The following is a 22,680-nucleotide window of genomic DNA, read 5'->3' on the forward strand; positions in this document are numbered from 1 at the left end:
AGAGAAAGAGAGGAGGAGAACTCTCATCAAACTAACAAGAAAAAGAAGGGAAGCTCGGAGCATGGGAAAGATTCCGAGTTGAGGAAGAACTCGAGTCAGTCTGATAACAGACCCAAATGCAATAACTGCAAAAAGCAGCATTTTGGAAAATGTACAATAGACCCACGCGCTAAATTGTGTGGAATCTGCAAGACCAAAGGCCACAAAACCTTAGATTGCAAGGGGTTAAAGAACGCCACATGCTACAACTGTAACGAGGAAGGACACATCAAAACCAACTGCCCAAAGCTTATAAAGAAGCCTGAGAGGCCAGGAAAAAATCAAATGCATGAGTCTTCCGGATGAATGCCAGGAAGGATAACTATATAGCAGGTACTTTTCCTTATCAAGCAGTTTATGCAGAAATTTAATTGATACTGACACATGTGATTCAATAATGAACGATCACTGTTGAGAACTGTTGTCTCCGTCTTAGTAGGACTTCGGTCATTTTATACGAAGAAGGAACTGGCCGATGACACTTTGGAAAATGCTCCAACAAACCTTAGATGGATATTTTATATCTAAATAGGAATCACTCTTTTCTGATATTCCTATGGAAAGCCTTCAAGCTCCCTAAATTCTTTAATATAATAAAGTCAGATGTGACGTTTTGATCCTCTGTCAGAAAGGTAATGGACTAGGTCCAAACCTTTAATGCCATTGATGGTCTTTTGCGACCTAGGCTAAGTAATATTAATATATTTTAAATAACGTTCATTAAGAATGTTAGTGCTATAATAGCCTGTATAGGTGATTGACACCATGGTTAGTATATATTAAGGCCATCAGAGTGAAAAATAGCAGTTGTTGGATTTCAACTAAGAAATTGTTTTATTGGTATTAGGAACCAATATCGAGTATGGCAAACTCGGGTAAGATAACAGTCAATCGCGCCATTGATGACGCGACGCATGCTAATGATGCTGAAATTGTAAACCTTAGAATTTCCAAAGATGTTCTTCAAAATATGATAGACGCAGCCGTTGGAAAAGCTGTGAAGAAGGCTGTGAAAAAGTTAAAGGAGCCCCATGCTGCTCGGTCCAAGTTTTATCTAGAACCACATTTCCTTGCTCTTAAGGAGGATCTCGTTCATGCCTCGGATGCAAAGGATGAACTAAAAAGGAAAAGGGAGGTAGATAACTCCCAGAGATCTAAGAAAAAGAACAAACAAAAGTCTGACAAGAAACCAGTATGTGAGACCTGCAAGAAGCGCCATTATGGGAAATGCAGGTTCGAACTAAGATCCAAATCACAGCCCAGGGCTTGTGGGATCTGCAAGTCTAAGGGACATAAAGCAGTGGACTGTAAGGACATGAAGAATGCAGTTTGTTTTGGCTGTAATGAGAAAGGCCACATCAAGACTACGTGCCCTAAATATGTCAAAGGAAATGCGGCGGAGGAAGTAAAGCCAAAAATTGAAAGCGCTTAAGATGCCTAAGCTGGCCATAAATAATGACATCAGGTACAATTCCATGTCGTTTTATCAGTAATTTAAATGCTAAGAGTTTTATTTTGGTTCGGATACCAGTAAATCCTTCGTAAATTATAAGTATATCAAATTTTTAAAAATTCTTCATAAGGACTCCATATATTAAATATGAGGTATAAGTTACCAATGGAATCTTTAATGACCTCTCTCCCATCCTCGGAGAAATTCCTTTCATAAGAATCTGGAGTACTTTTCCCCAGAAAGAGTACGACAATATATATTATTTATTTTATTTTATTATTTTTCTCATTGTTTTCTATCATCTGCGAATGCCAAACTATGTTTGATAAGAGTGCCATATGAGGATTTGCGTATCCTAGTGCGTCCCATAGATTACTTCCATGCCTGATCAGTATGGAGGTTTAATGCATGGGATCCCCGAAGATATCCCAATAGTCATATTGTACTAAAGTCGACTAGTAGTATTCAAAGAAGATATCCAATATAAAAATGCCCTTATAAGTATCTCTACTTAGGCATCTTTGCAAAGGCAAAGGGAATGTGTCATTTATCTGACACCGACAGCGATAGATTAGCCAAAGCCTGAGAGTACGGAAATCTCTGACATCTTTATGTGTCATAATTAGCTTCCTTATAAGAATTACCATGTTTACCTCTTGAGAGGCAGGTAGAGTTAAGATCTATATCCCATTTCAGGTTATTCTATTATGAAACCTTCAAGGTAGCTAGTACCATCATTGGAAGAATCGAAACCCCGAATAAGTAAGTTTTAAAATAAAGGATTCATATAGCCTAACTCGATACCCTGAAGAAATCGGCATTGTTAATTAAGAAAGAAGGTTCATTCTGCTTATGCATTGAATACCACAACCTAAATTAGGCAACAATTAAGAATTTCCATCAGCTGCCCAGGATCGTCGATTGTTCGACTAACTGAGAGAATTAACTATCCCTTAAGACTAGTTATAAGTAATGGTTGGAAGAACCATCTCACATTAAGATAAGCATTTCTATAATAGTGATGTATAAGTATCAAGGCTACTCCTTTGGAGACCTTGCTTAGACGGAATGTTAATTATCTATTGCTAAATAGAAGATTGGTAAGTCCAATCATCCGGTCTGATAGTTGCCTTGGAAACAACGAATAAGATCAGGCAAATCCATGATCACCTGTAAGATTGCCGGTTTTGGCAGAAAAGTCAAAGAGTTGTGAAACTAGCAACCCTCCTAAGTCCTTGTTAAGAAATAAGGTTCATCAAAGACATCACTCTGGAAGGGTGTGCCAAATTAATAAGTATCAGGCTAGTTAAACTCTGATTATATATAAAAATCATTCGAAGGAATCGAATGTATCATAGATCATATAACTTATGAGCTAAAAGCTTATTTAAGGAGCTTGGTGGAACTCGCAATGTATTACACCCTAAGGATTAAGGGTTATGTCTCGCCAATAAGTCAAGAAGCACTATCACATAACGGTTGGAAGACTTGTGATATAATGATAAACCCGTATCGAATGCGAATCCAAGGCGCAAAGATTTTCACGTCAAAGTAGGTGGAAAAGTGTTACTTAAGGTATCGCCCCGGAAGGGGGTGATGCGAATTGGTAAGAAAGGCAAGCTAAGCCCAAGATACGAAGGACCTTTCGAGATTTGTCGAACGTGTCGGGTCAGTCGCTTATAAGTTGAACCTGCCTGAAGAACTTAGCGCTATTCATAATGTGTTTCACATCTGTAATTTGAAGAAGTGTTTCGCGGACGAATCACTGGATATACCGCACACCGATATGCACATAGATGAGAGTCTAAAGTTAGTGGAAAAACCTTTGTCGATTGAGGATCGACAGGTAAAGAAGCTTCGAAGGAAGCATGTGCCTATTGTTAAGGTCAAATGGGATGCCCGTAGAGGTCCCGAATATACGTGGGAAATGGAATCCACGATGAAAGAAAAATATCCCCATTTATTTCGGTAAATCTCGGGGACGAGATTTCTTTTAAGGGGGTGAGGATGTAACACCTCGAAAATTTCCGTCCAATAATGTCTTGACACGTGTCATAAGGTTCCGGTATGTGAAAACATACTTTAGAGGGACTGAAAGTGACAAACAGTGAAAACTATGGAACGTAAGGGTCCAAAGTGTCAATAATGGATAAATAGACTCTAAGATAACCCAACATAATGTTTATAACCTTAAACGGATGGTTCATGGGTCATACGACGCGGAAATTGCACAAAAGTGAAGTATTGTAAACTATAGGGGCCAAAAGTGTCAACATGTTCAATTTATACCTCTGAGTGAACTTTTGGCAGACCCGAAGCTTTGTAAAGCTAAAATATACTCACTAGAATATGTGGTAAAAATTTCGTGAAGTTTCGTCAACGTATGAGAAAGTTATGGCCAAAACCGTACTTAAGGGACTAAAAGCGTCAACATCGAATTTCGTGGCTTTTCGGTTGAGCGCAAAGTTATCCGAGGACATTACCATGTTGGTAAATGTCCTAAGGTTCTTAAAAACCAAGTTTGGGGGTTTACGAGTCAAGAAAAGTGGCCAAAACCTCGTAACCAAAGTGCAGGGACCAAACTGCAACATTTAACAAAGTTTTGGGGATCAGACAAAGCCAGGCGGCCCGCCTGGCACCCCAAGCGGGCCGCGTGAGACCCCCAGTAACATAAATTCGCGAATTTTGCATTTCTGGTCCGAATTTGAAGTTGGTAACAGCTCATGGCACCTCCAAAAGCTCCAATAAACACCCTTGCATGCCTATGGCAATAGTAACCTATCCTCAAACCTCTGAATCCATCTTTAAATCAGATCAAAACCCCATTTCTTGGCATTTCCTTTTGTGATCAAGAACACTCTCAACTTGCAAAACTCTCTCAAGCATTTCTGGAGCATTTCTGATCATCAAGGCAGCATCCTAGTGTTATCTAAGCACCTATAGGACCTTTGTAAGCTTCCAATTCGTTCTCTAATCCGTTCTTGCTTTGATTATTGCTAAAAGTCAAACTGTTTGTTCATAAGCTTTGACCTTCTGATTAAACGGATTTCTTTCAGTCATTTCTCAAATTGAAACCTGATATATGTTGGTATTTATGTGGGAAACAAACCCTCTAAAGGGTACTATCTGAATCCCACTATATGCATGCTAATTGTCGAGTCAAACATGTTTCTAAAAAGTCAACAGAAGTGATTTTTGCAAAATAAGCTTGAATGTTAATATATTAGACATGCAATCTGATTGATCATCATAAATGACTTGTAATACATATAAGAATGTGTTTTACCATCATCAACTCGACAATCTATAGTATAGACACGAATCGGAACCGAAAGTCTTGTAAAACGATTATCTCATAGACTATCGATTCGGATTCACACATGCATGTTCGAGATCTGTATTGGAAAGTATTTTTGACCATTTTTATTTTGGTTAAACTTTCTGGAATTTTTGTTGATTGAGTCTATACTTAGCCGAATCAAATGCATGTTTCCGATTTATACATAAAGTTGACTATTTTGCCCTTTTTGAGATAAAACGTGATTTTTGGAAAAGTGAAAGAGTAGAAATCTTTATTTCTAATATATAGACTTGCACCGAAAATTTCGGATCAGTTGGTGGTCCAGATTTTGAGTTATGGCGATTAGCGTAAAACTATATCTTAAAGTTACATAAACGGCCCTTTTCGCGTATAACCCATTTCTGGCCACGTTTTGATATAAAACTTTTTACCCACTGATGTATTATAATATTTTGGGATTTTTGATGATTTTTAATTAATTTTTGGCTGAACGTATCTTAGATCGCTTAGTCGATTCGGTTTATGTCGGTTTTGACCGTTAAAGCCATAAAATGAGTTTTATACCTTCTTTTGACCCGAAACCTTTTCCTACTGTTTTTATTTGTTGAATAAAGTATTTTAAGTATTCTGGAAATATAAAAATCTCAGCTTTTCTTTGAAAACCCGAAAACGCCCTTAAATCGCATTTTTAGCGTTTTAAGTCATTATAAGCGTTATACTCGTTTTAAACATATAAGACTTATACCTACTGATGTAATTGGTATATTTTCATATAATAACAGTAAGTATAAGTATATGAACTCAGATTTCCAGTTTTGACATTTTTAGCCCTTGTGAAATTACTAAAATACCCCTACGGTGCATAGTTTGATTTTAAATGACAAGTTTGGCATATGGGTCATACCCTACTGTTATAATATGTTAAATGAAGTATATTTACTGTATAAACCAGACCCGTAACTCAGATTTACAATTTTGCTCATTTATAATCTTTTAAATAACCAAAATGCCCTTCTAAGGCATAAATTGAGTTTAAAATTATTCCGGTCAATATAGAACATAACTTACTAATATTATGTCATATTTAAAGCATATTATCTCAGGGAACTTGCATTTGACTTATTTGGCTACCCGTAACGCCCTTTTTGCGTTCGGTTCGAGTTACGTAACTAGTTTGCGTAAATTGACCGAAGCGGGTCAAACGTTATCATTTTTATCTCAAAATCCAGAATGTATTTAGTATACCCATATTATACAAGTATTCAAGCTTGTCGGGTCTAAATCACATTCCATCCGGTCTTTCGCTTAATCGTGCGTTTAACCGTATCATCCTTAAAACTAACCGGTCAAAGCTTAGGCTTAATTAAAGACCCGTTAGTATCCTAATTGGTTATTTATACCATCGTTCCAGACTAGAGCTTTCCGGTAAATTGTACCTACGCTTACTTAGGAATACGGCTGAGTTATTATTCTTGCTATTTAAGACAGGAGCTAGCTCAGGTAAATACTTTTAACTTATTTTCCCTTATACGGGCTTGGGATACGGTATTATAAAAATACCGCTTGGTCGGGTGTAGAAACCTTTTAATCGGAGATGATTAAATTGCATAATCCCGTTTTAATCTGTATTGATTGATAACAAATAACATTGGGGGTTAATGACCGTGTCCTGGATATCCTTGGCTCATTTTAAAAAGTGAATGGCCACGACGTAAGCACAAGGTGTAGACAGAACACCTCCTGTTGCATATGTATAACGTATACTCACTCGTGAGATTTTCTTCTTGTGAGATTATATTTGTGGTGTGTCGATTAATCTTGTCCGACTTGTATTGTATAATCACCGGCCCTAAATGTTGGACAACCATGTAAATCGGATACAAGATTTTTATTAATAAAATTGTCCCAAGTATAAAGATTAATTTTGCCTCTGTGCATTTTAATCAATGTGTCAAAATAATTTGTGCCGTTTGCACTCAAATCACTTTTCGAACTCTTTTTCCAAAATGAGTCAGTTAATTGTATTTACCAGTGTAAACTGACGTATTTTTCCAAAAGGTTAAGTGACAGGTACTATGCGTAATTGGCTGGGAGCTCAGGGCGTCACTGAGGAGTCTTGCGAGTCCTAGATGCCTAAAGTCTATAGGACAGTTTTCTTTTATTGATCCGCCTGTGGATCCTCTACTTTCCGTTGTAATACTTGATATTACTTATATTCGGAATGTAATATATTTATTTTCTGCTTCCGCTGTGCAATTATATATATTGTGTTGTTTGTCTATGATGAGGCCAACTACGTCACTATACTCCCCACCGGGCCCACCGGTGACACGTGGAAAATTGGGGTGTGACAGGTTGCTTTGTTTGGGGCTTTTGATCTGAATAGTAACTGTTTTTGTGATGTTATTTGAGAAAAAAGATTTTCTGGCTATGAATGTGTTAATATTTATGTCTGGTTAACGACTTAACGGTTATCTTATCTTTTTGTTATTAGGACGGTGATGGATACAAGGGAAATAAGATCCAATTCTCGGGACCGTTGGTTTCGTCAAACGTGGATCAGATGACCATGTTTATGTTACAGCACAACACAACTAACACGTGTTATAGTTTGAACTTCTCGAACCTGCATGTGTTACATGTGACATGAAACCCATGTACAACGTAACACGTGTGACATGAAAACACATTTTTATAACTTCCCTGGCATATGCACACCCACATGTTTACAAACCGTTTCAAGACCGACCCAAACAATAAAGCGAGGGTAGCCGCTGAAAAGCTAAGGCAACAAAGGTAGCCGCTGATGTAACACCCCTGTGCTTCAAAAGTCAAACTCAAAGTCAAGATTGAAGTCAAAGGAGGAAAAGATCGCTAATTGCGATCTATCACCCTTGCTCAATCCCTGTTTTGACTTCTTTGACTATAGTTAGTCTATTTTATGTTTACGTTAGTTGTATTATGTGGAGTAATTAATTATAATCGAAGTAATCGAAGCATATTTCTCGATACGAACCGTTTTACAACTGTGAACAGTAGGAAGTAACAATGCGATAAAGTCAATTAATCGATAATCAAACTAACCTAATCATCATCGAACTCGAAACTCGAATTATGCAACTTTGGTGTTATTATACGTGTGTGTGCCTTAAGTGTTACTTGTGCATGCTTATTTATGTTATGTGTGGAAATCAATCGAATCGCAATCGAGACGCAATCGAACTCAACCGCAATCGAATCGCAATCGCTAATCGAATACGAAACAAGGATGATTATATGTAGATATAGTATGATAATTGGTGGAGAAGAGATAGTGCAAGATATGAGTAGTTGGGATTAAAAGTAATTTGAATAGGAAACTCTATCGTATCTTCATCAATCGCAATCCAAAATCGAAACATCAAAATCGTCGCACCGAACACTCGAATTAGGCAGTCGATCGATCAGGCTACCAGCCGATCGAACAGCCAGCCGATCGGACTGCTGTCCGATCGGACAGGCTGTCCGATCATGCTGACCGACCGATCGGCCAGCCCTTTCCTCTTTTGGCATCCTATAAATACCCCTGTCATTGTCATCCTTTCCACTTTTGGAAACCTCTGTCCGACCAGCACGCTTAGCTCATCCTTTCCTCAGATTTCTTTCGATTCCGGTAAGATTTCGTCCTAAATCTTGTACTTTCTTGATCTGCACGCACTCCTACACCTTTCTATCTTTCAAATCTTAACTTTTAACCTTGAAATCATCAGGATTCAAGTGTTCTAGGATGATGTCATCATGGGTTCTTGAAGAACTTCATGTTTTGGCCTCAATCCACCAAGAATAACTTGGATCTAGCCGATTTCCACATAAACAAACACAGATCTTTCATAGATCTAAACATATACACGGTGAAAAGGATTGAAGGATGGTTTTCCAACTTTCTTTCAACTCTTTTTACACTCAGTGCCTTCAAACCGATAGAGACGGAGCTTGTACCGACTTACTAATCATCCTAGTAGTTGTGCGGTTCAAGAAACGGATTCTATCCACGAGGTTCACCGATTTCGGGTTAAACGTTGAACAACCATCCCGAACAGTTCGCTGACCGGGTTTGGGTGATTCTTGTCCGATCAGGAGAACCAAGTAAAGACGAGTTTATGTGGTTTGACTTGTTCTCAAAATACCTCGATAAAACGACAAATAATTGTTGGAACTTTTGAGATCGTTCATACTTGTGCTGGATTAGTTTTATAGTTGTTTGTAGCTAATATGATAGTATAGGGGCTTATTTTGTAATTCCATAGAATTAGAAATCCTGACTTAGTGTAACATCCGTCAAAATGGATTCCCGAAATCCGATCCGTTTTGAATTTTGGATCCTAACCCTTGAAACTCGAGAGCTTCGCAAAATAATTAATCGTTATTTGTCAGTTTAATTAAATAAATTAATTAAATTTACAAATAAAAGTCTAATTCTTTTATTTTTATAAAAATAATTTAGTTAGTTCGTTAAGTTTTAAAGTTAGTTTAAGTCAACCTAGTTAGTAACCAAGTTAGTGTCAGTTATTGTAAACATGTAAGTCAAGGGGCTTTATTGTAACATTTTTAAACTATTAACAAAAAAAATATATATATAAAAAATATACTTACAAAAACCTACCAACTATAATTACTCACCAAAAAGATCACAATTGGCATCCAACATAAATTACGTTTTTTTTATCTAATAACTAGGTTAGAACCCCGTGTAATACACGGGTTGAATAAATATAATTTTATATATCAAATAATAAAAAATATATTTTTGAAACCTCGTTTATTACACATGTTGAATAAATGTAATTTTACATACCAAATAATAAAAGAATATATCTTTAAAAATCTCATTTATTACATGGGTTGAATAAATGTAATTTTATATATTAAATACTAAAAAGTTATATCTTTAAGAACTCCGTGTATTGTACGGGTTGAGTAAATTTTATTTAATATATTAATAATGAAAAAAGTTACATTTTTAAGAATCTCATGTATTGTATGGGTTGAACACATGTAATTTTATATACCAATCAATAAAAAGTTATATCTTATTATATCTTTATAAATCCTGTGTATTATAAAACTTTTGGACTAAACTGACAAAATGGCCCAAACCACAGGGACTAAAATGACATTTAACTCTTTACATTATATTAATTCATATTTAGTGTACGTCTTTTGTTAATGTCAAGATAAATAATTTTGAAATCTAATAAATATTTCAAAAGATTATATTATCTCCTATACGAATTGTTTAAATTTAATTTTATAATTATCTTTTAATTAATATTAATTATCTATAATTAAGTAGAAGATAAAGATGAAAAAACTAAAAATTAGATGGCTCCAATGAATGACACGTGTCCCAAAGTTGGTTTCTTTTATTATATAGTATAGATATAGATTATCTTTTTTTAACCAAAGTGCCGCCACAAACAGTATGACAACCATTTTTCTTTCATTTTGATTGTTCTCGCTAATTGTTCGGGAATTAAATTATAACCGCGTTTCCATTTTCGTTTCAATAAAGAACATGAATTGATATCAATGCCGCGTTTCCGTTACAAACCAATCACAACCCGTTTCCATATCTTACGAGACCTTCGAACAACTATATAAACCGAACCATCCATCACCATTCTACACCCTTTCACTCACTCGCAAACACCCTCTCTCGTTAATATAGTCTGCCACCGAAGTTCGCCGGAGAAACCGACGCGTCGGAGGCTCTCGAAACCCGACGCTCAAACCATCCGCTATTTCCCACCCCATCTCGACACCCTCACTACCTCACAATATCACTTCGGATCACTTGCACATCACTAGAACCCGAAGACGCCGCCGGAGCTACGTAACCTTGGCGGAGTAAACTAGTCTCGCCGGAGAAGAACTCGAAGCGTCGGAAGACGCAGACAACGCCGGAACCGAAACCCGACTCGACGTGTTTCGGTATAATATCTTGTCCCTTTTTGTTTTTCGTTAAGCATAGGTTGTTACATATATCCCTTTAACTATATACATTAGTTATACAACTAAAATTTATGAGTTTTATAATATACAGTTTATATATATATGCTTTTTGAAACAAAGAAGATGACATAATCAAACTTGATCTATTGTTTTGTAAATGGTGTTTCATGTTTCTGTATATACTTTCCAACATGGAGATACAAATAAATAATTGAATAAAAAAAAGAAGAATAGAAAATAGTATATATATGTATGTCGCAATTACTGTTAGTAATTGAGGAGGAAGAACGAAACTGATGACTTGTATTCATATGAATTATAGAAATCCAACCGACTATTATTATAATATAAGTGATATAGGTTTTAAACTCAATCCTAATTTTCATAAACAACTATCTGTATTCCATTCGAGATGCTATAACCAATATTTTCTTATTAGGAATTTGCTTTCTTTTAAAACTAGTATTTGTAATTACTCTCTCTCTCTCTCTCTCTATATATATATATATATATTTTACCAAAATATATTTCTTTTATAAATAATTAACAATATATTTCTTTTATAACATTAAATAAAATATAATAACTAATACTTAAAATTGTAAATCATAAATATTAGGAATTGTATTTTACCTATAAATATTAATTAGATCGTTTATTGGTTAACCGCTCTTGTCCATTCGAAATCCCTTTTTTTTTCCAACGTTACTCGTGCGTTACTTTACAAGAAGCGCAACGCAACCTAAGGTGAGTATACATGACCCATTTTCTGTTTTACACTTTTGGGTGCTGTATGCATTTCTATATCAAACACACTATGTTAAACATTTTTGCACTCTCAATCCACATTTCATGTGAATCTATTTGACTCATGTTAATCACGTTATGCTACTGTTAAACATTTATGACTGTGTGTTCATTAACTTTGCAAGCCTCCCCTAATAATGGCAGCGCTGTAGGTTGAGAAACGCCCCTCCCATAATATTATGGGTATTGTTGGGTTTAATCTATGTTACTCATTTACCACCCTTCTAGGGTTAGGCTATGTTAATTGCGTTAAACTTTGGTTTGAACACATAGATTTCATCGTTACGAGTATAACTGTTAATATGAAATCATATAGTCATGTGGATTTGAGCATGTTAATCTATTTCAAACATATTATACTATTATCAAACTTGTATACTCGCCAACATGTTTTGTTGATTATATTTTAATGCATACTGCAGGATGAGGATTCAAGAGTTGAAGAATTGATTAGGATGGCTTAGAAACCCACATTACAATAAACTATGTTTGATGTTTGTTATTTCCCTTTTATGATATTTTGTATGAAACTTAGCAATTTTAATAAATGAAATTTAATTATATTGTTAAAATAGTGTTATGTTGTTTTGAGCAATTTGTTCGTCTCATCCCGATGTTTCCGCCATCGGTTGGGGTGTGACAGATTGGTATCAGAGCCATAACTATAGGGAATTAGGAAGATTGCCATACTTTTCCCTAGTCTATAGTAGGAATGCTCTGATACAGATTGGTATCAGAGCCATAACTATAGGGAATTAGGAAAAGTAGGAATGCTTTTACCTAGTCTATAGTTTAGGGGCTTTATCCTTATGTGTTGTTTGAAACAACTTCCTTTCTATCTCATTTGCTTCCCTCTATTCTTTTGGTCTTTTAACATACATGCATTTCCTAAGGCTAACACAATACACACTTGGAGGCTTTGTAGACACTCTTATAACATAATCGAAATGACTCACCAAAATAGGGTTGATTCCCACATTTGGTGATGACTTTCACTCAGCTATACTTTGAATTTTGCACGAAATCTACCCTCAAGTTAGGAGTGATATCCAAATCTTGAAGGGAATTTCCATTTCATACTCTAGTGGACCCATATCTTTTGATAAGTACCAACCACATTAGGGTACGATGTTATCAAGTTAGAGGTGAAACTCGCATCTTGTTAACTAGTCCCACTCTTCGATTTTCAGTCTCGCCAAAGTTTCGATTTTCCCAATCGATTAAGGACGTGTAGTAACTGGAAGGAAAAATATCGTTAGTCGCTTCTCGATGAGAGTATTTGTCTATTAGGCCAAAGCACGTTTCCTTAATTCGAAAAGGACTTCGAATTACTTTGGAATAGTCGTATGTTACGTTCCGTGACAATCCAATTTTTATGTTTTAATCTATTTTATGCTATCTCAAATTTCATGTGTTTTACATTTGTACGATATATCATTTCAATCTAATACATGCATGCTAATATGTTATACTGGATTCGTGTTACTGGGTTATTCTTATGTGATGAACTTGTCCTTTAACCCACACCTTAACATGTATAGCACTATGCGTAGTGCTATAGGAGTAGCGCCCGCCCGTATTCTAGTGGTTATGTTAAGTTAACAACATTACACCCTCTTCGTTGCGATGACGTTGGGTAGTCAACATTGCGGTACACGATGGGTTGACATGTTTATTCACATGCCAGTGATACGTTAATCTTGTTAACTAAGTATGTCATGTGAATTGTTCTAAATTTAATGCTAATACTCATATTCCCAAGTTTATCATCAAGATAGGAGTGATTTCCTTACCTTGATGATTAGCTTCGCTCGATTTTCAACTCCACCAATGAGCTAGGGGTGATTTCCTTACCTCAGAGGTAGTTACCAACTCTTTTTCGTTCTCAGTGGAACTTTACATTTGAACGTTACCTTCATTTCAAGCTTGGAGACACGTTACACACTATCTTCGCAATCTAAAACAAATAATAATCTTTCGTGAACAAACTAAATTTACGATGCTTTCGTTATCTATGTTACATTACGTGAAATTCATGATTATGCTATGTGAAACTAGTTGAACCTTTTATATGCAATGTGGAACTAATTGAACCTTTTGTATGCTATGTGAAACTATGTGCTATGTGACGCATTCATGAAAACAATTTTCCCAAAACATTATGATCAAAATCTCATCTATTCTCTCTTTGAATCTTTAGATGTCATCTTTTCACAAGTTTTTCTCTTAGATTTCGAGGACGAAATCTTCTCAAGTAGGGGAGACTGTAACATCCGTCAAAATGGATTCCCGAAATCCGATCCGTTTTGAATTTTGGATCCTAACCCTTGAAACTCGAGAGCTTCGCAAAATAATTAATCGTTATTTGTCAGTTTAATTAAATAAATTAATTAAATTTACAAATAAAAGTCTAATTCTTTTATTTTTATAAAAATAATTTAGTTAGTTCGTTAAGTTTTAAAGTTAGTTTAAGTCAACCTAGTTAGTAACCAAGTTAGTGTCAGTTATTGTAAACATGTAAGTCAAGAGGCTTTATTGTAACATTTTTAAATTATTAACAAAAAAAATATATATATAAAAAATATACTTACAGAAACCTACCAACTATAATTACTCACCAAAAAGATCACAATTGGCATCCAACATAAATTAAGTTTTTTTTTTATCTAATAATTATCTTTTTTTTAACCAAAGTGCCGCCACAAACAGTATGTCAACCATTTTTCTTTCATTTTGATTGTTCTCGCTAATTGTTCGGGAATTAAATTATAACCGCGTTTCCATTTTCGTTTCAATAAAGAACATGAATTGATATCAATGCCGCGTTTCCGTTACAAACAATTCACAACCCGTTTCCATATCTTACGAGACCTTCGAACAACTATATAAACCGAACCATCCATCACCATTCTACACCCTTTCACTCACTCGCAAACACCCTCTCTCGTTAATATAGTCTGCCACCGAAGTTCGCCGAAGAAACCGACGCGTCGGAGGCTCTCGAAACCCGACGCTCAAACCATCCGCTATTTCCCACCCCATCTCGACACCCTCACTACCTCACAATATCACTTCGGATCACTTGCACATCACTAGAACCCAAAGACGCCGCCGGAGCTACGTAACCTTGGCGGAGTAAACTAGTCTCGCCGGAGAAGAACTCGAAGCGTCGGAAGACGCAGACAACGCCGGAACCGAAACCCGACTCGACGTGTTTCGGTATAATATCTTGTCCCTTTTTGTTTTTCGTTAAGCATCGGTTGTTACATATATCCCTTTAACTATATACATTAGTCATACAACTAAAATTTATGAGTTTTATAATATACAGTTTATATATATATGCTTTTTGAAACAAAGAAGATGACATAATCAAACTTGATCTATTATTTTTAAATGGTGTTTCATGTTTCTGTATATACTTTCCAACATGGAGATACAAATAAATAATTGAATAAAAAAAGAAGAATATAAAATAGTATATATATGTATGTCGTAATTACTGTTAGTAATTGAGGAGGAAGAACGAAACTGATGACTTGTATTCATATGAATTATAGAAATCCAACCGACTATTATTATAATATAAGTGATATAGGTTTTAAACTCAATCCTAATTTTCATAAACAACTATCTGTATTCCATTCGAGATGCTATAACCAATATTTTCTTATTAGGAATTTGCTTTCTTTTAAAACTAGTATTTGTAATTTCTATATATATATATATATATATATATATATATATATATATATATATTACCAAAATATATTTCTTTTATAAATAATTAACAATATATTTCTTTTATAACATTAAATAAAATATAATAACTAATACTTAAAATTGTAAATCATAAATATTAGGAATTGTATTTTACCTATAAATATTAATTAGATCGTTTATTGTGTTATTCTATATCTAGGTTAACCGCTCTTGTCCATTCGAAATCCCTTTTTTTCCAACGTTACTCGTGCGTTACTTTACAAGAAGCGCAACGCAACCTAAGGTGAGTATACATGACCCATTTTCTGTATTACACTTTTGGGTGCTGTATGCATTTCTATATCAAACACATTATGTTAAACATTTTTGCACTCTCAATCCACATTTCATGTGAATCTATTTGACTCATGTTAATCACGTTATGCTACTGTTAAACATTTATGACTGTGTGTTCATTAACTTTGCAAGCCTCCCCTAACAATGGCAGCGCTGTAGGTTGAGAAACGCCCCTCCCATAATATTATGGGTATTGTTAGGTTTAATCTGTGTTACTCATTTACCACCCTTCTAGGGTTAGGCTACGTTAATTGCGTTAAACTTTGGTTTGAACACATAGATTTCATCGTTACGAGTATAACTGTTAATATGAAATCATATAGTCATGTGGATTTGAGCATGTTAATCTATTTCAAACATATTATACTATTATCAACATGTTTTGTTGATTATATTTTAATGCATACTGCAGGATGAGGATTCAAGAGTTGAAGAATTGATTAGGATGGCTTAGAAACCCACATTACAATAAACTATGTTTGATGTTTGTTATTTCCCTTTTATGATATTTTGTATGAAACTTAGCAATTTTAATAAATGAAATTTAATTATATTGTCACAATAGTGTTATGTTGTTTTGAGCAATTTGTTCGTCTCATCCCGATGTTTCCGCCATCGGTTGGGGTGTGACACTTAGTGTAGTTAAGATTCCAGCAAATTTATAAATTTGCTGGCTAGTCAGGAACACTATATATAGCCCTAGTATTGTAACCTTGTCAAGCTTTTGGCTCTCTTGATGAATAGAAGTGTTGTTTACATTCAATTATTGTTTTGTGCTCTAATCTGATATCCAAGGTGCTTTATTGATCTACATTCTTGTTTGGATTCAATACAACACTTGTTGTATTCATTAATCCATTAGCTTCACCATCATTCTTGATCATTCTTAACTTTTCATAAGTTCAAACACTTAATCAATAGGTGTTTTGGACTAAAACAACCAACCACTGTGATCCGGATTGATATTGGGATCCACAATTTGGTATCAAAGCCTTAGTGCTCTTGGTTGTTGTGTTTTTGTTGAGATTTTTCATAGTTTTGAAGGTTTTTCCAAAGTTTCAAGTTTTTCAAATTTTTGGACTTAAAATGGATTGATTTGGTGTGTTTAATCAATAGGTTGTTGTTAATATTTGATTAGTGAGTCATTTTGGACATTTTGATGCATCAAAACATGGTTTTTGAGCTGTTTTTGAGTGATTAGAGGGTTTTAGTTCGTGTTAAACCCTCTGTCCAGCGAAATTAATATGAATACAACGAACAATATTTGAAGATAGCGAAATTAAATTTTGAATACAGCGAAAATATTCTTGAACATAGCGAACTCTTTTCGAAGTTCATCGCATATTATTGATTATCGGCGAAATAGTGTCAAGTGACCCTGTAGCGAAGTTATCGAAGGCGACTTCGAGAACTGTGATATTGAACCACAATGTTCTTATCACGGCAACTTTTCGAAGTTCATCGCATATTATTGATTATCGGCGAAATAGTGTCAAGTGACCCTGTAGCGAAGTTATCGAAGGCGACTTCGAGAACTGTGATATTGAACCACAGTGTTCTTATCACGGTAATCGGCGAAATTAGTCAAACTAACGTTTGTGTTACTTGTATCAGCGGAATTAGCTTGTTCGCTCGTGCAGGACATCTTCGTGTACCAGCGAAGGTAGGAGACCAGCGAGACCTTTCAGCGAAATAGTCAGTGTCCTTCTGATTTCCGGCGAAATTACTACTGTTACCGGCGAAGGTGCTCTCTAGTGATTTGTCAGCGAATTTAGTCTCTGATCAGCTCTCTTTTATCAAAATCAAGCCAAGATGTCGTTAAATCAGCTAAGTCCAATTGCTCAAGCGGAACTTGAGACCGGAACCACTACTAGGCCACCAAAATTGAAAGGGGCTGAAGACTTCAGCACTTGGAAGACTCGCATTCAGTCATTCTTCGAGTACACGGACTACAATCTGTGGCTCTCTGTCACCGCTGGACCCCACATTCCAACGGTTGTTCAAGGAGATGCGGTAGTTGCTAACAATGATGCAACCACTTTCACTGATGAAGACAAGGCTCTAATCCAACGTGATCGTCGTGCTCATGCTGCCTTAACCATGGCACTGTCAACTGATGACTGTAACATGTTTGAAGAACACCGAACTGCAAATGCACTCTGGAATGCATTGATTGAGTATTATGAGGGAAATGAAGAGCTGATCGAAAGCAAGAGAGACATGGTGCAGAAACAATACGACATGTTTTGTGGAGTTCGTGGAGAAAGTCTTTCCGATCACATCAGTCGCTTTCTGAATATGATGACCAAAATGAAGAAGGCGGGAAATCCTGTTACAAACCGTGCTGCCATAAAGAAGCTGCTAGATTCACTCCCCGAGGAATAGAGTCTTCAATGCATGATGATCAAGAAAGATTTCCTCAACAATCCAAATCCTGTCACTCTGTCCGACTTAATTAACACCCTAAGAGCCTTCGAAATGGATGTCAACAAACGAGAGATGAACACTGCTGGTTACCCACCAAAGTCAAATCAAACCTCCACTGGATTGAAGAATGTGGCATTTCTTGCTTCAGGTGGCATCAGTCCACAAGCTTCCGACTTAATTTACGCCAACGCTTCCACAAGCGCATCGAAAGCTCCACAACCTAGTGAGAAGACTATCACGGTTGGTGATACACAAGCGTTGAAAGTGTCGACTGAAAATGTGGCACTTTTCAACATGTTTCTGAGCAGCTATGAAGCTTTGATGTCTGGAGAATTGAAGAAGGAGATGTTCACTGCTGAAGACATGTATCAGGTTGATCCAAATGACGTGGAAGAAATGGATCTGAAATGGCAAATGGCCATGATCACTTTGAGGTTAAAGAAATTTCAAGACAAAACCGGAAAGCGTTTGGGTCTTGGAAAAGCTGGTTTTGATAAATCCAAACTAAGATGCTACAACTGCAAGAATCTGGGCCACTTCAAGCGTGACTGCCCCTTGTTGAAAGAAGGAAACATTGAATCAACTCCTACTGTAAAACAAATCACAGTCGAAGAAAACAAGAACAATGCGTCTCCTAGCACGCCAAAAGCTTTAGTCGTCGAAGACTATGATTGGAGTGAAGAAATTGCTGAAGCTAAGGAGCAAGTCAACAAAGCTCTCATGGCAAAGATCTCAAGCGAGTCGTCATCAAAGCAGTTTGAGAAACAAACAGCTGGAATTCCAAAAGGAGACAACACTGCTGACAAAGGCCTGAAAAGCATTCTTACCTCCATGGAGCCTGAGAAAGAAAAGAAGTCTGGAGAAGCAAAGGAGCATGTTTCTGAGGAGGCATCTGATCAGAAGAAGGGCAAAGAAAAGGTCCCAGCAGCAGCTATGAAAACAGAATCTTCAAAAGAAAAGGCTGACAAAGACTTGGTAAACAGTATTCCACATAGTTTTAAAGTAAAGCTATGCTCACCTGCATGCGTTGATGTTGTGGCACATTACAAGTCTCTAAATCTAGAATTTGAGAGACAAAAAGACAAGGCTTTAAAATTTAACAATGAGCTTAAACAGAACGAGGCCGCATATCAGAGAAAGTTGAATTCAACTTTAGCTGAAATGCAAACTCTAAAAGAATTTGTGTTTAGAAAAGATTTTATCATCAATGATCTCACAGAAAGATTAGAAAAAGCTTTGAACGAAAAGAATAAATTACAAATTATAATAGACAAATGGACTGTCAGTAAAAGGGCCTTTACTGACATCAAAAACTGCCAACGACCAACTTTTGTGAAAGACGGGATCGGGTATAAGGACAGGCACGGAAATGAAAGAAAACTCTTCTTTCCACCACATAGCAAAAACTATGTGCCTATGCCAACTCCTCATCCCGAAAATGATCTCATCAATGAAAAGGCCTCTGTTGAACAAAATGAATTTTGTGAAAATGAAACAACCGCTAACTTTTCTAAAAGTAATGCAGATCCAATTGTGTGTAAAGAAGATGTGTGCGATGAGGATGGAGACTGCGGTGGTTCAAAAATAGGAATGGGTTATTCAGGCGACAGTTATTCCACCTTTAATTGGTTCGCCTGGAACTGTTCTAAGAAAAACAATATTCGGGATGATGTAATAATTTAATTAGGATGGATGACTGTAATGGCGGTGTGCCTAAATTTAAATCTTCGGATGACTGTAAGGGCCATGCAACTACATTTGAGACCCGTGATCGTGAACATTTTGTGTCTGAATGTCATGATTTAAATTCTGCATTTTATGATGATAGAATTGTTTGTGAATCTCCTGTATTTGTGCCAGAATTGAAAAAGAATAGCTTTGGAAATTTCCTCACAGAGGAAATTCCAGAATTTATTCCATCTCGAACAGGTATGACAGATTCAGAAAAGAGTGTCACTAAAGATCACTGCAATGGAGACTCAAGCATCACTGCCTCAGAAGATAAGCAAAAATCAGAAAGCTCAAATGAAGATCAAACAACAGATGGTGAAAGTCTCGAATTCTTGAGTAAAGAAACCCCGAAAACCTCAAGTGAAGATCAAATTACTAATGATGAAAGCTCCAAGTGTTCAAGTACCGAAGACCAAGACTCAGAAAGCTCAAGCGGAGATCAACGCTACAATGATTCAAGTTACGAAGCAAGTGAAGAGCAAAGCTCAAGCGAGTACAACACGTCCGATAGTTCATCCGATTCAGACAGTGATGAAGAATGCTCAGAAGATGAAAGCAGAGTGGACAAGAAAATGTAGAAAGCAGAAAGCTCAAGACTCTCATCACATACATCATCTTCTAACACCAAAAGACCCAGACGTAAAAGATGCTTTCGCTGTGGTCACTTAGGACATACAGCGAAATATTGTAAAACCAAGAAGTTTTCTAAACCAGAACATGATTTTGTCACAAACTTCACATATCAACTTAACTATCTTAAGAAGTCTGTTAAAAACCTGGTTGAGTCAACAGCCTATTTTTGGAAACAAAAGGAGGACAACGTGGGTCAAAACCACGATAGATTCAAAATGAAGCAAATCTGGGTTCCCAAATCAAACTAATTTGTGAATATTCTTGTATTTCAGAATAAACTCCAGAAATGGCTTCGTATGCTCATGGAGTACATCTGGCATGTCGACAGCGGATGTTCAAGACACATGACTGGATTGAAGGAACTTCTGAAGAACTTTCGCTTCAACGATGGTGATTTCGTGTCTTTCGCTGGAGACGAGAAAGGAGGGAAGATCGTTGGAGTAGGAGATGTGGTGTCTGAAGCCCTTACTTTGGAAAATGTCAAATATGTTCTAGAATTGTGCTACAATCTCATGAGTGTATCACAAGTCTGTGATAAAGGAATATCGGTGCTTTTCAATGACATGGAATGCTTGTTTCTCAAACCTGGATATGTCGTTCCTGCAGAAATGATCATGCTCACTACTCCAAGACAAAACAACACATACGTGCTCAACATGAAAAATGCCAAGACAAATGACAACTTGACCTGCTTGATTTCAAAGGCTTCAGAGTCGGAGTCACTGCTTTGGCACAGGCGATTGGGGCATGTTAATTTCAAAAATATGAATAAGCTCTCTAAGTTAAACTTATTGAGAGGTCTTCCGATTAAAGAATTTCCGTTTTCTGAAAAATGTATAGCATGCGCCCAGGGAAAGCAACATAAGAAATCGCACAAGTCCAAAGCAATGAATATGATTAATGTGCCTCTTCAGTTGATGCATATGGATCTCTTTGGTCCAATTAGTGTTAAAAGTCTTGCTAAAAGCTCTTACTGTTTGGTGATCACAGATGATTTCTCTCGGTTTTCATGGGTTTATTTTCTTGAAGCAAAGAGTGAGACAGCTGAGATTCTCAAGTCATTCATTCCCCTGATTGAAAACGTGACCAGACTAAAGGTGAAGTCAATCAGAAGTGATAATGGTTCCGAGTTCAAAAATCAAGCCTTCATATCCTTCTGCGCAGAAAAGGGAATTCATCTCCAATACAGTGCAGCCAGAACTCCTCAACAAAATGGAGTCGCTGAACGCAAGAACAGAACGTTGATTGAAGCTGCAAGAACCATGCTGGTGGATTCAAAGCTTCTAATCATCTTTTGAGCAGAAGCAGTAAATACAACATGCTACGTTCTGAACAGGGTCCTTATTGTAAAACCACACGGAAAAACGACATATGAACTTCTCTTCAAAAGAAAACCGCTTATTGATTTCTTCAGACCATTTGGCTGCTCGTGCACCCTACTAAACACTCAAGAAAATCTCATCAAGTTCGAAGCAGTGGGTGATATCTGCTACTTCATGGGATATTCATCCACACAGAAGGCCTACAGAGTCTACAACAAAAGAACGAAGATGGCGATTAAATCATATTATGTTGACTTTCAAGAAGGAAACTATACCAACACCGGAAGTACTCCTGATTGGTTCTATGATGTGGGCGTGATTTTCAACACCTTTGAAATTCCGGAAGATGCTCCAGAAATAGAACCCGTTGAAGACGCTCAAGTTGAACCACTGTTTGACTCATCAAACATAGATTTAACTCCGTTTATCACCCGTCTATCTCCATCAACTGCTGACCCAATTCTTTCAGTGAATGAAGCAACTGGTGACACTTCGCCTGAGAACACCCAAGAAAACGATGCTTCTTCTTCTTCACAGGCGAATGTGGATGAACCTACTCAAGAAGATGATCCACCAGTGATTCACGTGGACGAACACTTCGCCAACCTTCCACAGCAGATTGAGTCTCTGACAAATGTAGGATACAAGACAAATCGAAATCATCCTCTTGAAAACGTCATAGGTGCAGTCGAAGAAGGAGTGCGTACACGCGGGCAGTCGTCAAGCATCAACAAAGGTCTCTTTGCAGCTTTTCTTTCGCAATCCGTTCCACGAGACATCGAAGAGGCTATTCAAGACTCCAATTGGGTCCAGGCCATGCAGGAAGAGTTATCTCAATTTCGCAAGCATAAAGTTTGGGAATTAGTGGATTTACCTGAAGGAAAGTTTCCAATTGGTACTAAATGGGTCTTCCATAA

General features: G+C 36.6%; 1 protein-coding gene across 1 annotated transcript; it reads left to right on the plus strand.

Moving 5' to 3' along the window:
- Positions 1 to 18,128: 18,128 nt before the first annotated feature.
- Positions 18,129 to 21,739, plus strand: LOC118486518. Its single transcript, XM_035983013.1, has 4 exons — positions 18,129 to 18,449; positions 18,519 to 19,216; positions 19,765 to 20,275; positions 20,714 to 21,739. Exons 1-4 carry the CDS (start codon positions 18,129 to 18,131, stop codon positions 21,737 to 21,739), a joined length of 2,556 nt encoding a protein of 851 aa, XP_035838906.1.
- The last annotated feature ends 941 nt before the right edge of the window (positions 21,740 to 22,680 follow it).

The sequence above is a fragment of the Helianthus annuus genome, chromosome 14, assembly GCF_002127325.2.
Source record: "Helianthus annuus cultivar XRQ/B chromosome 14, HanXRQr2.0-SUNRISE, whole genome shotgun sequence".
Classification (NCBI taxonomy): Eukaryota; Viridiplantae; Streptophyta; class Magnoliopsida; order Asterales; family Asteraceae; genus Helianthus; species Helianthus annuus.

Bases quoted from the DNA above. Each gene is read 5' to 3' on its own strand.
- LOC118486518 (XM_035983013.1), top strand. From the start codon at position 18,129: ATGGATGTCAACAAACGAGAGATGAACACTGCTGGTTACCCACCAAAG. The intron at 18,450-18,518 runs GTTGATCCAAAT...TTGAGGTTAAAG, and splicing joins CTGCTGAAGACATGTATCAG to AAATTTCAAGACAAAACCGG. The intron at 19,217-19,764 runs GTTGAATTCAAC...TAATTTAATTAG, and splicing joins GAGGCCGCATATCAGAGAAA to GATGGATGACTGTAATGGCG.